The sequence below is a fragment of the Oculina patagonica genome, chromosome 13 (assembly GCF_052425735.1).
Source record: "Oculina patagonica isolate OP01 chromosome 13, crgOcupat, whole genome shotgun sequence".
Lineage (NCBI taxonomy): Eukaryota > Metazoa > Cnidaria > Anthozoa > Scleractinia > Oculinidae > Oculina > Oculina patagonica.
The window spans coordinates 12445353-12463108 of NC_135770.1; the positions used below are offsets into that span (position 1 = coordinate 12445353).

Here is a 17756-nt window from a genome sequence, read left to right on the forward strand (position 1 = left end):
TCTTTCTTTCTTTCTTTCTTTCTTTCGTCAAAAAGGACAAAATCGTGGACTGAGCAATTGGGACATTTAGGGCGAGATTTTGAACGATCTCTCCAAACAGAAAATCATCTTAAAGCTATCATGCGCGCAACTTTTCACCTACTTTCCCTAAAAGATAATTGGCCAGTTAATTTTCGTATTTTTTGGTAAAAAAAAAAATCGACAACAATAAAAGACGATATGGGAATTGTGATTGATTTGTAAAATGGCGTGATGTCTTTACTCTGGCGTTAAACCATGAGATTTAATGACCCTTTGTTTGTTAAGGGCTAGTATATATAAATTAATTATACGTAAAGGGCGTTAAAATCAGCAATCTTGCTTAGTTGATATTTTATGATACTTTTAATCTCTGACAATCTTTTATAATGTTGTACCCCAATATTAGGGTAATGAGTAGGAATGTTACCAGGTCATTTAAAGGACGTATAGTGGGCCAAACTTTAGCAGTTTATATAATAAGAAAGAACAAAGTTCACACACTGTGTACGCTTTTATTTAATATGATATGTTAGTAAAATGTCCGGCCTATTTCAGCGTCAAATTCTCCTAACCTAGTCACGGCTATCGTATTGCGTGACATTTAGCAACTGGACCGTGAAAACTGCCAATATTGTCAGGATGTTTACAGCGAGATGTTGTTCTGCCAGGCAACAGCGAACAGTGCTCTGATAGGAAAAATTGTCGGATGAGGTGGATTTCTTGCAGTATTACATGTGTTAAGGATATGGCAAAAATTACCGCGCCACGAACAAACGCAGCTAAACATCACGAAGGATTGTTAAATGTGGTCATGAGGTGAGTGAAAGCAAATTTCAAAATGTTTACGAATGCTCGACGAATTTTTTACCAGTTTAATTCTACATTTCGCTCAGACATATATTTGCTTCATTCTGCTTGTTTTACGTCGCTCAGTAACTGCGAAGGGGGATTTGTATTGCCAAATTCTTTGCGGATGCGAAGGCGGCAATCTTTGGAGTGTTGACCTAATTTGCATATTGGATAATGGCGGATAGTGTAATTTCGTTAACTTCGGGAATGCTCTTCTGTACTGCTATAAAAGATCCCAAAAAATTAAACGGTAAAAAGTTAAAACCATCCTTAAACTTGCCTCAGAAGGTTTTTCTTTTGAGATTCATTGCGTACCACATGCATTTTTGGCGTGTTTGTTTGAAGTCCCAACGAACACTTTTCAGAGAGGATTTAGGTACACTTATTAAAACAATTATATTAAATTTGTGAGCAGAGATAATGGGCCGCTTTTATGGTCATTCAATTACAGAAGCATCAATCGAATTGGACGTGTGTGAAAATCATTTCAAACTGTCGCCTGGCTGACTCGACAATGTCACGAATTGTGTCAATTTGCGAAATTTTTTTGAAGAAAATATTGCAAATTGTTTTAATTTTTTTTCTCCCAAACAAGTCAATGTTTCGGTCAATAAATATCCTTGGCACATGTATGGGACTTGGGCCTACCAATATACAAAGTATGGGCGAAATCCAATGTGGGCCTCTGACCGCAATTTCTTTGACTCTTACTGTCAGTAACACTTAAATCGCTCCTAACGCAGCCAGAAAATCATTTTGAAACAAACCAAATCAGTTTTAGTTCTAGCCTCGGTAAAGTCTTTGAGTTGTCAGAGTTTCAAACAAAATTACTTATTGACGCGAATTTGAGTGGGCGGTTTTAAAAAATACAGCCTCTTAAACTTTAACTTGTCATTCGTATCTAAACTCATTGAGGGAGCCGCGTTCAACCAGATTCACGGACACATGGTTAGCAACAACTTATATCCGGACGCACAGTCTGCTTACAGAAGAAACCACAGTACTGAAACAGCACTTCTGAAAGTAATGAACGATATTCTGTTGAATATGAATAAGCAGCACGTTACTATTCTTGTATTGCTTGATCTCAGTGCGGCTTTCGACACCGTCGATCATAACATTCTACTAAAAAGGTTGTCGTCAAAGCTTGGTTTGAATGGCACTGCCCTCGACTGGTTTCGATCTTATTTGTATGGGCGTTCCCAGCGAGTCTCTGTTCGTGGATCTGTGTCTGAGAAGTTTGATCTGCGCTATGGAGTCCCTCAAGGCTCATGTCTTGGCCCGCTTCTGTTTACAGTCTATGCAAGCGCATTGTTTGATGTCGTCAGAAAGCACCTGCCAACTGTACACTGTTATGCCGACGACTCGCAGTTATACATCTCTTTCAGTCCAAAGGAGCAATCTGGCCAGGCTGATGCAATTGCTGCTATCGAACACTGTACTCAAGACATTAGGCAGTGGATGTCTCAAGACAAGTTGCTCATGAACGATGCTAAGACAGAACTTCTTCTGATCGGCACCAAACAGCAACTGGGTAAAGTCAGAATTGACAACATAGTGATTGGCACCTCTTCCATTGCTCCGCAATCCCCCGTTAGAAATCTGGGTGTGTGGTTGGATTCCAATCTATCGATGGGCGACCACATAACGAAAACAAGCTCTGTTGCGTTTTATTATTTGTATAATATTAGAAGGATTAGGAAATATCTTAGTAAGGAATGTAAGGAAACATTGATGCATGCCTTTATCTCTAGTCGAATTGACTATTGTAACAGCTTATTATATGGACTACCGGCATGTCAGCTACAGAAATTGCAAAGAGTTCAGAACTCAGCCGCTCGCCTTGTTTTAGAACAAACAAAGAAGGCGCGGAAGAGGGAGACCGGAGGAAAGGGAGACAGACGAGGGGGGGGACGGGGAGGGAGAAGCAGGGAGACCAAGGCCCCGAGGGGAAACAAGGCCTTTTAAAGCAAATATTGTCACATTACACCTCTGCTTAGATCACTCCATTGGTTGCCTGTCAAGTTTCGTATTGACTTTAACATTTTATTGTTAACGTTTAAGGCTATCCATGGTCTCGCTCCGCCTTACATTACCGAACTTATATCTGTTAGGGATACTGGTGGTAGATACAACTTAAGGTCAAATGATGGAATACTTTTAAACTTTCCTACCATCAAGTCTTTTATTACCCTGGGTGACAGATCTTTTTATATGGCTGCTCCAAAATTATGGAATGATCTTCCCATTTTTATTAGAAATATTTTATCTGTAAATAGTTTTAAAAAGAATCTTAAGACTCATTTGTTTCAGAAGGCGTTTTTAAGCTAATTTTTATTTTTTATTGATTGTAATTTTACACTTGTCATGTATTTTAATATTTTTATTAATTTTAGGGCCAGTTAGTAATTTATATTTTTATAAATATTGTAATGCGCAAGTGAAAATCCTTGATTGATACTTGCGCAATATAAGTTCATTAATTATTATTATTATTAGCTTTCTATGGCTTTTTGTTTTCAAGTAGCGGGCGAAGGAAGATTTTTCAAGAGGCGCCTTATTTTGTTGAGTGTGACCTGAAGTCCCATAAGTTTTAGTGTGAAGACAGCGTTACATTAACTCGTTCCATGATGTAACTCATTTCTATCATGCTTATCTTGGGTAGTATCATGTATTTGAAGTCTTTGAAGGGTGTTTAGCATGTGAATAAACTGCTTTTGTATTTAAATCGTGTTTTATTTCATAACTATATTATTATAAATGACTGAGCAATGTCCACTCTCTTTTATAACATTGTACAGTTCAAATAAATTAACAAAACCCTTGGATACAGAGGGTAGAGGGACTGAAGTGGATGTACATTCCCCAGCTGTCGGCCAGGACAGTATTTCATCTTCCAACACGAAATAGCTACCCCGTTTAGTTCCAGGGTCATTCAGAAGCCCCTGTAAGACGCCGGCGAGAGTATTTTATTACGAAAGCTGCCATAGAGCCTTATATTTAGCATCTATGTGCATGTCTCTCTCACCTTCTTATCGCATCCCTCTCTTTTGCGATTTAAATTCCACAGGATTAAGTTGGCTCATATTACAATAGGCCACCATATGCTTCGTAAGCACCATAGCTAACAGTATTATAAATTCGTCTTAACAGAAAACTTGATTATACCAGTTTACATTAATACGGAAACGCCAGCCAAGACAGAGTTCTGGACTGCGGTGTACAGCATGCCAAGCACCGGACCGCAATAGTACGTTTCTACACATAGCACTTCCCCAAGGATGACATCTGTTGTAACTTTGTCTTGCAAGGAATGGCATCTGCCTACAGTTCTTGCTTGACTTTGACCTTATCCTCACTGAAGTTTAAAAATCCGGAGGACCTAAAACCGAAACAGCCGATCGAAAAGCGTGTATCACCATAGAGATTTGCTTTTTGACTCTCTCCCAGTCTTTTCTCTCGCCACTTTCCCTCGCGATGTGAATTGAGTCCGTGATGCCAGGGAACTGATTGTCTGGCTTAGTTTCTAAATAGCTTGGCGCTAGAACCACGTGCCTGATATTAAAACAATACCAAAAAGGGTACAATTAGCAGATTCCTATTCTTATATAAGACGATAAACAGCAAAAACAAGGTGTGCACAACGGCAGAACGTGTTAAAATAATTACACATTCAAAAACTCTTGAGTCGGCATACAGGTAAGATAACTCGACTTCTTTTATGCATTACTGATGTATCATATGTAAATTAGATTCAGATTTTATAATTTCACACTATGGATAAACTGATTGCTGTCTCTTTAAAAGAGCACATAACATCACGTCGTATTAATAAATTAATTTCCAACAGGTATCGCCCTCCTACCTTAAAAAAGGTCTTCCAGGTAACCCTTCCTTGTTAATGAATGCCCTATCCAGCTGTAGTAAGCGATCATTTATCATTCGTACTTTCAATACACTAAATATAAAATTAAAAAAAGCCCGCTCTTAGCTATTTCTTTGATCGTTAGTGCAATCCCTGAACTTCCCATTGCCTGCCCTGTAAGGCGGGGTAAAGGAAATCATGGACTCAGAGGCATGGACCAATTGGTCTTATGAACTTGTTTCAGCTGATTGAATTGAGGCGTGTTGTACAACGGTGAATAGGATATCAAGCGCTGATATAAATCCCAGTGTACGCAGAATCGAGCAAAGCAAATACCACTAGCACATCGACAATCACTCATGAAGAACCTCCAAATTCTATGAGTTGCCTTTAGTTTTTGTATTTGACTAAAGTATATAACATCCCCAGACCCATTAAGCCCGGGCCAATCGAGGACGAGAGTTAATGAGAGTTCAAACTCTCACTCTCGTTTGGCATGGAACTCTCATGCACTCTCATCGACTCTCGTGTGCTCTCATTAACTTTGAACGTGTTCAAATTTTTCATGAGAGTCGATGAGAGTTTTATCTCGTTTGGCCCGAGTTAACTCTCGTCCTCGTTTGGCCCGGGCTTAAAGCCCTTAGTAACAGTTCCATAAGCGGGCACGTGCTGTCAAGAAAATTCAAAGATCAGTGCGCTAAAATCAAGCATGAAAGAATGTTTACTTTGTTAGTTTGAACACTCTGTTACTTGAAGATTGGTCTAATTACGCAAGATATTATATACTTTCCACTTACTCATTCTTGTCTTGTGCATCTAAACATTTCTTGAACATTTTTGCCGCAGCCAGGAAATCCTGAGTTGCATTTAATAAAAATTCTGTTGACAAAGAAAACATTGAAAACAAAAAAAGCAAGAAAGACAGGATATTATTATTTATTTCTTTAAGGAGTTATGGAAGACAAAGAACTTAAGACAGCTTTATTTTCTTCAAATGACATACCTAGTGTAATATTCTTCCCTCTTAGAGTGTCATTATAGTTTGCCGATAGATCTGTTGCAAACCCGCACAAGGCCTCCGCATAATGAACCACGTCAAACGGTATATATAGTGAGCCTGCGATGTCAAAAGTCATTCGTAGCCAAACTTGCGCAAGCGTCCTATAGTATTTGAAGAAGTCAGGCGCATCGTAGAGTGGATGATGTACTGAGTAACTATCGTAGACCTGTTAAATATAACATGTCTGGGATCAATTTAGGTTTCTGGGAACTGCTCACCTACCCCTCCCCAAACCTAACATTAACCCTTACTTATCGCTTTGGGCAAAATGTTAGGTTTGGGGAGGGGTAGGTGAGCAGTGATGTCTGTGTATATCGTATTGTTGTTGCTATTGAACTACTGTTTCTTACAAAATAAGTTCTATTTTAGGTTCTATTTGCCTGGGATCGGGATACTGTGAACACTCGTAAAACAAAGCGAATATCCATAAGGTATATGAAGCCAAACATTCGGACCGGTAAGGCAACTGTGAGCTCATATGTCCTCTTGAAAGCACTAATGTCTATACAACTAACCATATCAGGTTGATAAGTGAGGTCCGCGCAAGGTACACCAAGTTTGTACGCAAAAGATAAGCAGCCACTTCCTCTATCACTGGACAATTGCAACTGGCTGAAAGACAGGAAAACATTTTCGAACTGTCATGCATAGGCATAAAAATACGTCATTTAACTAATAACTAAAACTTAACTTTCAGTATATGGCAATTGTTTATAAAAAATTGGAACACTATTTTTAGGTTTCCTATAACACAAATATATATTTTGGCTACTGAAAAAATGTTAACAAAGCCCATTTAAGCAGATAGTTTATTCTTCCTTGCTTAGAATTATAATTGGATGAAAAATAAAAATATAAACTTAAGGAGGAACCACCCATTGTAAAATATGCAAATTTAGCTAAAGCAACGTGTGCAAATATACCGACAGAGTCAGTCTCTCAAAGTTATATTTACTTTTTCTCATTTACATTTGCAATTTTAAAATGCCTAAAAAAAATATGCTTTTCGTATTTTTTATACGTCAAGTCAAACATGGTGGAACAAAAAAGGGCCGCTTCACAAACAAACGTCGTAGCACTGACGTCAATACTAGTTCAAGACGTTTTATAAATAAAAACGTTTTTAAACAGTACATATCAGTTCGGGCTTAAAAGAAAGCCTGAAAAACATTCGGTTCTCCATGATAGCATTGTGATGTGATGTTTTAAAGAACTAATGTTTTTTTTCTAGTTCGATCTTCGCTGAACCATTATCACAACTTGGCGTATCCCATTTTTCCTTCCCTCCGCGCCGCCCCCTGTCTTACATCTTACCGAACGTGAGGCGTCTTTCCCCCCACCTCTGCTGGGATATTTCCTTGTTTGTTTTTCTAACGCATCTTTAACTGATTGTTTTGAGATAAAACGGCCACACTTGTGGCCAAAGTATCCGCAAGGGCAATGTCTGTTTTTGTCCCAGCAAACGGAGCTCAGCCAAAGCAACACACACGCCTGACCAATAAGTATATTTTCTTTCATTAAGAAGGAGCAAGATACATAAAACTGTTTAATATTCCGGCCATCTTGACTTCTATATAACATTTGCCAGTCTACATTGTTATTGTTTGACACGCCAGAGGTTAAACTTAAAAAAAGAAAGAAATACAAGAAAAAAACGCGACTTTTCCAAATAGCAATTTTACGGGGAAAACTCAGTGCGCAATGTTCTTAATTCTTAGGTAGATGGATTATTTGTTTTGACACTAAATATATTTGGTAATTTTTAAAGGATTTACTGCGGACTAAGTCTTTACAGTTTATTGTAATGTGACTTTTCTAGCTACAATAGGCCTTATCACGGTTTTCGACGCCATGTTGACGAGTAGGCAAAGCTACAAAAAAAAGCTAGTAGAAATTACAGTGTTTGTATGGGAATCCGACGGCAAATATCTTTGACAAAAATTGAATTATTGACGACTTATGAATTGTAAAGTTATGATTCTAGGCAAAAGTTTTTATTTTCCAAGTTTAAAGGATGTAGCTGGGCTAGAAAGCGTTCAAATACGTTTTTAGTTTTCGATACATTTGTCTATAATTTTTTTCCGCAAATTGACGCGGTTCGCGGGAAAAATAGACAAATGTATGGGAAATTAAAAACGTAACTGAACGCTTTCTAGCCCAGCTACATCCTTCAAACTTGGCAAATAAAAACTTTTTCCTAGTATCTTAACTTTACAATTCAGTCATAAGTGACTCATAAGTTGTTGAATAAAACTTGGTTTTGAGGACAAAAAGTGGACTTTAGATTTCAGTACAAGATATTGAATTAATGAAAGAGAAAACCAAAAGTAAAATGGAAACATCTAGATGTAAAAAAGCTTTATCTGAATATACAATTCAAAGTCTGCATATACCGATCGAGTCGTTCTTTCGAAGTTAAAGATAGCTTTTTTAACGAGCATTTGATATTGAGCATTTTTTTCAAAATGCTCAACAACGAATCCGAAAGCTGCCTTTTATTTTTTTGAACCCCTAGCAAAGAGATATTGAAAAATGAAATTGTTTCGCAACGAATGTGATACTATGGTTAAATTTCAACGCAATAGGCAACTTTTAATACACAAGAACTCCGTGCACTACGGTTTCGACAGCTGAACACTCGTGATTATTCGTCACTCTTCCATTGAACTTAAGAGCGAATTTTTCCCGTGACCGAGTGAGAGGTGGTACAAAATTTTAAACAAGCCTACCCTCAATTTTTTTTCAGAGATACCTTATGGTGAGTCGATCAACGTGCTATGATTTTTTCTTTAAGAGCTATCTTTGTTTGGCAGAAAAAAAAAATAAAAACTGTCACGCCTGCCGACTGCCATGAAATGGTCGAATTTCATACCACGATTAAGAGCATAAGAATGATGCTGCTCACAAGCGCAAAATAAAGCAGACTTCTCTCGATTTTGTGTATTTGTTAAGGAGGCATTTACAAATGATTTGAGTCTAAGAACAGTATTGCAAAGATCGATTTGAATATTTAGAGCCTGTTTAAAAATTACAAAAATTTGATTGCTTAAAAATCTCATTTTGGAGCATTTTTTCAAAGAACTCTTTTCCTATGCGGTATAACTCAGAATCACTTAAGACTTGGGTTTTAATAAGCGGAAATGATGTTCTTTTTAATGGTATAAAAATCAGCCTTGGGCTTTTAATTGCTACGAAGAACTTCCCCTTTTAATTTGGACGAAATCACAACACCGACTTGTCAACAACCGCAAATAATCGAATAAGGCTCGAATTACGCTTTCCCTTCTCAAAGCCAAAATTCCGACAAAATCTTATTAGTAAACACCCTATTTGATCCAAAACTCAATATTTAGCTTACCTGGCGTAACAATTCGTTGAAGATTGCTTTGTATCCTACTTTTGTTTCAAATACGTTACCAGCACTCGAACGGTGTTTACCAAATCACAGTATTCAGAATTCCCGAGAATTTCAAATCAGCAATAACTTTGCCAGAAGGTCCTTGAAAAAAAACCACCGCATTCCGGTCTTCACAGTTCCAACCACATTTAGTGAAAACGACCAATTCATAGAAGAAACTTGCTTCACAGTTTAAAAACCGCGTTTTGGCCGTTGTTTTTGCAGAAGATCAACTAGAGCGAAAATGGCGGCTTGACATCTGTCACGCAATGATATGTCACTTGAGGGGAGGTTACCCATTGAATTAAATTTGGTGGGCTATGTACTTTGAGAAATACCGTAAACTTTCGGTTATAATCCTTGGATTTATACAACTTCGTAAGTGGTTTTGGTGGGGCTTAATATGTAGATGAAAGTACGTTTTCACGTTAAAAAATAACACACATAAAGATACTATAGAAAAAAAAAATATTAAACCTGAAACGGGGAAGGTCACTGAGTAACTGTTGCCGTTGTTGTTGCATTTTTAACGGAGTACTGCAGCTGTATTTTTGGTTGTTTTGTTTTTTCGAAGTAACTTTTATTTTTTTATTTTTTGGTTTTATTTTGGGGAGGGGTTTTAACCTCAAGGTCTGGCACGGATTAAAGAAAGGGGTCACATATTTTTTGTTTTAACAAAGTGGAAATAGCATTTTTAAATATCAGAGATTCTATTTAAAAATCAGAAAGGAAAAATAAACTAGATTAGATGCAGCTCTAACAATATAATGAGCGTCGCGCCATAGTTTCCAAAGCAAACAAGAACTGATAATTTATTTTGTTGATTCGTGCTTTTAATAAGTAGAGAATTTTACAGAGTATAGAATGGAAATCAATTACTCTTTTCAAAGATTAGTTGGGGGATACTGCCTCCAAGATATGCGAAGTCGAGCTGCGGAAAGAAGTTCTGTTATACTCCCTCTGCGTTCATATCATTTTAGCGCGGCATCAATCTTCAATGTACCTTTGAATATTTCGGACATTACTATCTGCCCAGCTCATCGGTTTTCTCTGGGCAATGGATGGAGAAGAGGTTCGCAACGGTGCCGCGTTCCCGCAGAATTATTGAGGCATGCCAAAAAAGGGAAATCACGCAAGTCTGACCGCGGAATCAACACCCGGGGGGACTGTATGAAACGGACGGGGATGCTCGTCAGAAATTTTGAAAAGAACCCCTAAAAGAGAACAATCTGAGTGTGGCTCTAGCTTTTCTTGACCCCTAGACGCCTCCAAAAAACTAAAAATAGAATTGCTATTTGTATATTTCTGCGTGTACAACCCTGAACGAGACCATTTTGGCTGAAAATATTGCTATTTTTTCGCGGAAGACCCTAAGTGAGACCAAATATCAAAAATTTATACCCCCGTCACTTTCATAGGCGAGTCCCCCCCCGGAAATCAACAAAGCGCTTTTGAGAACGATCTTTCGACGTACGGGCATATTTGTCCCTGCTGGGTCTGGTAAGTCTGCGATTTTTGTTAATTTTCTATAGAAAGTACAGTCGAACCTCGATTATCCAGATTTCCGATTGTCCGGAATTCCAATTTTTCATGAATATTTTATTTAAGACCAAACTCTTTCAAAATTTAAATGCAACTTTCTTCCTCCACAAACTATGTAATTATAATCCGAATCGTAAATTACCCAATAAGTGAAGCTTCGAAGGATAGAAACTGTGACGCCTCGAGTGCGCTATGTTCATGAATGAGCGTTATCGTCATCGAATTCGAGCTAGAAGGGGTTTATTGTAAGTCAGTTCTCAGTCCGTTTAATATTGTGGTTATATAAAATGCGATATTATTAAGTTTAAAAAGGAGAAACCTAACACAGTGTGATTTGTTCTTTTTCTCTGTTTTAGTCTGATAAATTCTGGCAACGGTGGTGACGGATATATATAAAATCGAGCTTAGCGCCGTCTGATAACAAATGTCGATTATGTAACGTTTTCCTGACGTAATAATATGCTGAAACAGCACCGCATTCGAGTGAATGCTAGCCTGCGCGGCAGGCGTAAAAAGGGGAGGGAAAAAGACGGGGAAGAGGGAACGCCTGCCTTAAGAACCCCCTACGTTTTTTTCCCTCTTTCTCTCCCTCTTCCCAGCTCCCCCTCCCCCCCACCCCCCTTTCCGACGCCTGCTATGCAGGCCTATGTGAATGCAGTCGAACATTATTGCGATCCCGTTAAAAGTGTGCGGGACGTTCCTAGTTATCTCGTACTGATAAGTTGATCACCCCCCCAAAGTAAAATGAATAAAAGTAAAAACGTTTATGACAGACTCCTCTGTGTATTGGAAGCGGGAAGGGTGAACTCCCATATTATGGTTAAGTTACGGATTTTGGTCACACATATAGGGTGTTCAGGACGTGGCAGGCTGCCTGTCAGTTTAACCAAAAAGGTTCCGTTTTGAGCTGCACTCAAAGTAAAACATACTCTCGTGATTTGTTGGCAGTCTTCAGATCATTGATAAGACATAGAAATGGTATCCGGCTCCGGGGTCAAATTAAAAAGCTTTTACCACGCCCAGATGGGGTTCCGTATAATAGTATAATAATTTTAACAGGAATAAAAAGCCTGTATAAATTACCGTACCGTTGGTGCTAGATGCAGTGCTTTTTCAAGTCTGTACATCTTGATTATTTTGTATTGAATAAATCAAAGGGAAAATGGAGTTCAAAAAGCGGCTTTTTTATGACCGAGTGAGAGGTTGCACATGTGGACGAACAAGAGAGCATGAGAAAACTTTTAAAACGTGAATTCGAGTTATCGGGAGTCGATTGTATCTAAATGGCAGTTGAAAAATGCAGACTTTGAAGGGATCCCCCTGTAAAGTACCCACCCACCCCCCGGGAGTTCGTGACTCATTGCGTGACAAATACGAGGGTTCACGAGCAATGACATGTAACCGTTCTTTGAATTTCACAACATCTCATTTGAGGCTTAAAACGTCGTTAAGTGAATCTGTTCATCGTGTTATCAAGTCCCTTGCACGAATGGCTGTATGGAACCTGAAATGTGGTTAAAATTGTCAAGAAATACCATGTTTACGAGGGCCTTTGCTAATATCGACTGATTGTATCATAAGCAACATAGCCGCTTGCCGGTAAAAGAATGTCAAGAATGAAGAAAAATAATGTTTTACCACTGCTTTTGCAAGGTAAGAGTAAAATATTAATAAATAAACTCGTGTGTAGCTAAATGATAAGATTGTGTTCGAATTTTGGCTATATTAAGAGAAAGTGTACTGCGTAATTCGATTATTTGCTTTGTTTACATAAGTCACTGTCGAGCGATTTCTTCGAAGTAGGACGGTCTATTTCTTGGATAAAATCAAAAGCCCAGAGCAAATTTTTATATAATTAAAAAGTACATCATTTCTACTTATCTAAGCCAAAGTTTCAGGCGAATCCGAGTTATACCGCATAGCAAAAGTACTTCGTGAAAAACGTCTCCAAAATGAAATCTGTAAACAATGAGAAAATGGCGATTTTTAAACGCCTGCCTGGATTTCATAGTTCAGTTGATTATCCTTATTTTAGACTCATAACATTCGTCAATGCCTCCTGTACAAATATACAAACTTGAGAAAGGTCATCTTCAATTTACGCTTTTGATGAGCTAAGTTCTTGTGACCATGTTCGTCGCTCTTGTTTCGGCCATTTTATGTCGCCGGGCACTCGTTACAGTGTCTGAATATTTTCTCGAAAATTAAAATAGATTTAAACGAAAAAAATACACCACGTTTATCGACTTACCATAAGGTATCTCTGAGCCAAAAATGAAGGTAGATGACTTTGGAAGTTTGTACCGCATATTTTTGTTTTCACGCGGTCTACAAAAAAATTCGCTCTTAACGTCTTGATTGATTTACAAAATTATTTGGATGTTCACTTTATTTAAATAACGAATCTTTTGACACGCAAATAAAATTAATCAAATAAAGCGTTAAACAGAGCAAAAAATAAATCGGCGAGCGAAGCGACCCGAAATCGACAGCGAAGCGAGCTGATGGTGGGAACCCCTCCTCACAGTTTTCCTTTTTATGGCGCAGCGAAATTATTTTGCTTTGAGTAGAAAGCCCGTAGCTTACTCTACCAGATGGCATAATTTTTGTTAGATGTGACATCATATGACGTCAGGTGACGTCATTAGAGCCGCCATCTTGGATCCGCCATCTTGGATTTCACCATTTTCTTAGAAACCTAGTAAATGGCCCAGCTCACAACGAGTCTCTCGTAGCTCAGTTGGTTAGAGCGCCCAACCGGTATCTGGGAGGCCATGGGTTCGATTCCCGTCGGGTACTCAGAATTTTTCTTTGCCCCATGCTCGTGTCTTGTTGAACATCTTATCTTTATTATAATGGAAATTGATGCAAAGTCAAGCCAGAATGCTTATGGAATGTAAAATTAAACAAATCGTTCAATTTTGTTTCAAAAAACGGGAAAATAGAGAAAAATGCTTAATGTTGATTTTTGGCCAGACCTGCTTGTAATTATGACGTTGCCATGGCAACGTCAAATTTCATGGACACATAGTTGACATATCAAAATTTCCGCGAGCAATGAATGAAAAGCTACTGAGAGTTTCAGCATTGTAGAGTAAATCCTTTTTTTCCAAATTTCGAAAAAAAACCTCCCCCCTTGTACGTCCGAGGGTTGAACTAATGCAAGAGAAAACCAAAAGTAAAATTGAAACATTTTAGATAAAAGATCTAAAGCTGAATATACAATTCAAAGTCTGCGTATACTGATCAAGTTTGTCTTTCGAAATTAATTAAAGATTTCTATATATGATTTAAACATGTTTAAAAAAAATCCACAAGGTGCCTTCTATTTTTTTGTATCCCCAGTAAAGGGATATTTTGAAATGAAATTGTTTTGCATCTAATTTGATATTATAGTTAAATTTCGTTTTAAAGCTATAAGCAACTTTTAAATAAGAATACATAAATTATTATTAAAATGACTGATACACTACGGTTTGGACAGCTGAACACTCGTGATTATCTACTCGCCTTCCATTTCACTTAACGCCTTCATTAGTCAACAAATATTAAGTTATTCGGATGTTCACTTGATTTCAATAACGTGCCTTCCCACACGCAAGAGGACTTCAGGGAGTGTTTTGACTGTTCTTTGATTATATACGGAAAGGTAAGAATTTTAAAAACTGTAAATTAAAGAGTTACCAGTCTAATTAGCTATGAGAGCTTTGTTAAGTTACATATACGCAGAATTGAAGGAAAGATTTTCCAAATGCTTTCTTTTTTCAAAATAGGTTCTTGTATTTGGGGTTAGTTATTGGTAATTTAGGCTAAGTTGGTTCTTAATAAGGTTCTTAATTTCTAAGGAGGAGCCATAGTTTTTGATTGTACGAGAAGAAAAAAAAATGGGTTTGGTCCTTCATTATACAGCATTTATTCATAACTGTATTGCTTCAAGCCTCATGCAAGGTCCAAAGAAGACAATTACAGTCTATGTGAATCTGTCTTTTCTTTATTTGTAAATACAGTTTGGGATGTTCTGTTAAAAATGTTCATAAAAATTTTCTATAACCCACATATAAGAACCTGCTATAATTTGCTTATTTGCTTGGCTAAACAGGTTCTTATATTTTGGGGTATTAAAATGGCAAATTTCTGCCAGCAGGTTCTTAAACCACTAGGTTCTTACACGCGGGTGTTTACTGTAGTATTTGTTTTGGCTCCAAGGGCTTTTTCAACATTTTCGTCTATTGTTGTTGTTGACAATTGTGAATACATTGAAAAATCATATGTGCGAAGTGCATACCTTGGAAAGAACGAAAACAAGTGAGATTTTTTAACAGTTCATATCAATTCGGCCTTAAAAGAAAGCCTGATAACAATCTTGTTTTCTGTGATAGCATTGTTCGTGAAATTTTAAAGAACTGAAGTATTTTTTTTCTGTAATTAACTACGATTGAAAACAAGTTTCCATATTCCGGCCATCCTGATTTCTATGTAACATTCGTTAACCTACGTTGTTATCGTTTGACATTCTAAGAGTAAAAATTGAAAACGCTTTAAAAAATACAAGAAAAAAAAACCACGATTTTTGCGGAATAACTCAGTCGAAAATTTTTTCAATTCTCAGATGGATGGACTGTTTGTTTTGACACTCCATGATGTATTTGGTAATTTTCGAAGGATTTACTGTGGAATGAATCTTTACAGTTTATTGTAAACGGCAACTTGTCTAACTACAATATCAGTCAGAATATATTTGGTACTTTCGAGGGATTGGACGCTGTGATCTTCTTAATGCTGCACAAACAGTGGTGTTGATATGCTTAATCAACTGAGCTATAAGCAGGCCAATTCTTAATCAATCTTTCTGGGTCTTGTTCGTGACACATTTTGCACTTGTGGTGTTAATTCATGTTCTTAAACCGCCAGTTCCATTTTTCGAACCTGATAGGCTTGAAAACGTTTTTTCTGCTCCTTCCTTGAACGAGACTAGGTTTTGACTACAAAAAGTGTAATTCAAATTTCAGTACAAGATATTGAACTAATGCAAGAGAAAGCCAAAAGTCAGAAATGGCGTCATTAAGATTAAAAAAACTAAAGCTGGACATACGATTCAAACTCTGCGAATACTGATCGAGTCATTATTTCGAGGTAAAGAAAGGTTTTTTCTACATATGATTTCAAAATGCCTTAAAGCTGCCTTTTTATTTCCTTAATACCCATACAAAGGGATAATTTGAAATAAAATTGTCTGGAAACGAATTAAATACTATGGGGAAAAACCGTTATAAAGGAATAAGCAACTTTTTAATAATAATACATTAGAGTTTTGTGCACTACGGTTTGGACAGCTGGACACTCGTAATTATGCACCCTTCCATTTCACTTAACGTTATGCGTCCAATGGCGCCACAAGGATTGATGATGATGTTTTCACTTAACGCTTTCATAAATCAACAAATATCAATTTTTTTATGTTAACTTGATTTTAACCACCTACCTTTCCACACGCGAGAGAACTTCAAGGTGTGCTTACACTGCTCTTTGATTATATGTACGGAAAAGGTAAGATTTTTTTTTAAAGTTCTGTTAAAGGTAAGATCATTCGGAAGTTAATTTAAATTAAAGATTTACCAATGTAATACACTATGCCGGAGAGCTTCGTGTTGTTACATAAAGTGAAAATAGAACAATAATTTTTTCACGTTTTGTTTTGAGAAAACAGTATTTGTTCTGGCCGCAAAGGGTTTTAAACAGTAACAGTATATATCAACTTGGTCTTAAAAGAAAGCCTGAAAACAATCAAGTTCTCCGTGATAACAACTGAAATAATTTGTTTTCACAACCAACGATTGAAGATATAAGTTTCCAATGTTTCGGCAAACTTGATTTCTATGTTACATTTTTTTCAATCTACGTTATTACTGTAAAATACAAGCGAAAAAGGCAACTTTTTTCAACAACAAAAAAACTACGGGGAAAACTCAGTGGATTATCTTAACTCTCAGCAAGAGAGCTCTCTTGCTCTCATGCAGATAGATGGGTTGTTCGTTTTCACACTTAATCTATTTGGTAATTTTCAAAGGATTTACTGCAGAGTGATTCTTCAAGGTTTTATTGTGAAACAAGTAACTGGCTACAATATCAGTCGATAAATTATTAAGTGCTTTAATGGGATTGAAAGGTATGGTCTTAATACTTCGCGGACAGTGGTGTAGACATGCTTTATCAACTGAGCTATAAAGCTGTCTAATTCTCAACCCATCTTTCTGGGTTTGTTGTGACACGTTTTGCACTTATGGTGTTAATTCATTCGGGAAGCATCACTCCCATCGCCAATTTTTGTTTCCAAGAAGTAAAATGTAGTATACGTTTTAACGATACTGATTCGCTTCTAAAAAAGCGTGGCTCTTAAAAGCGATTAATTTTGGTCGTCGAACAAGCCTGGAAACCACTCTCAGACAGAAGAACAGTTTTGTCTTGCAGCAAAACACAAAAAAAGGTTTTAGAAAAAATAAGTTCGGTCTTAATCATTTCACATTAAATCACTTTCACTCACAAAAAATATAGGGAAAGTTTATTCATGACCCCAAACTTGCGTGACCGCTCTTGCTCATTATTCAGTCATCAAAACTATGAAAAAAACAGCGCAACGAGATTGCAAGTATATGCCTCTCGTGCATTGAAGGAAAGAACATCTTGCTTTTCGCCTTGGGAGTGACATTTTGATACAATCTATTTATAGATCACCAAATTGTAATTTATTTATCTTAGGCTTAGGAAGTATTGTTAAATAATTCTTTCTCCTTCTTCACAGTAAAATGTAGTATTCTTTACTTCTTGGGGGAGGGCTGGGTTCCTGTCAATCAAGAAATACTGATCTGTTAAATTTAAATGTCAAGAAAGTTCTTACACCCAAATACATATTTTTTAAAAGTGAAATGTGATAATGATTTTATGTTGTTGTACCCATTCTAAAAAGGCACCCTTGATTTGAAGGAGAAAGAACGATATGTCGTGCTATTCCCTCAAAGAAAAAC

The 17756-nt window shown here is 37.1% G+C and overlaps 1 protein-coding gene across 1 annotated transcript in view; it reads right to left on the reverse strand.

Moving 5' to 3' along the window:
- Positions 1-2853: 2853 nt before the first annotated feature.
- The window catches only part of LOC144636141 (N-acetylated-alpha-linked acidic dipeptidase 2-like), a 43758-nt gene continuing 28855 nt past the window's right edge, over positions 2854-17756 (reverse strand). Inside the window, exons 12-16 of the mRNA XM_078495277.1 lie at positions 6311-6407; positions 5739-5961; positions 5533-5614; positions 4736-4828; positions 2854-4425 (exon numbers count right to left, since the gene is read on the reverse strand). Coding sequence (XP_078351403.1) covers positions 4236-4425; positions 4736-4828; positions 5533-5614; positions 5739-5961; positions 6311-6407 — 685 coding nt within the window. The 3' untranslated portion in view covers positions 2854-4235. The remainder of the gene's footprint in view (positions 4426-4735; positions 4829-5532; positions 5615-5738; positions 5962-6310; positions 6408-17756) is intronic.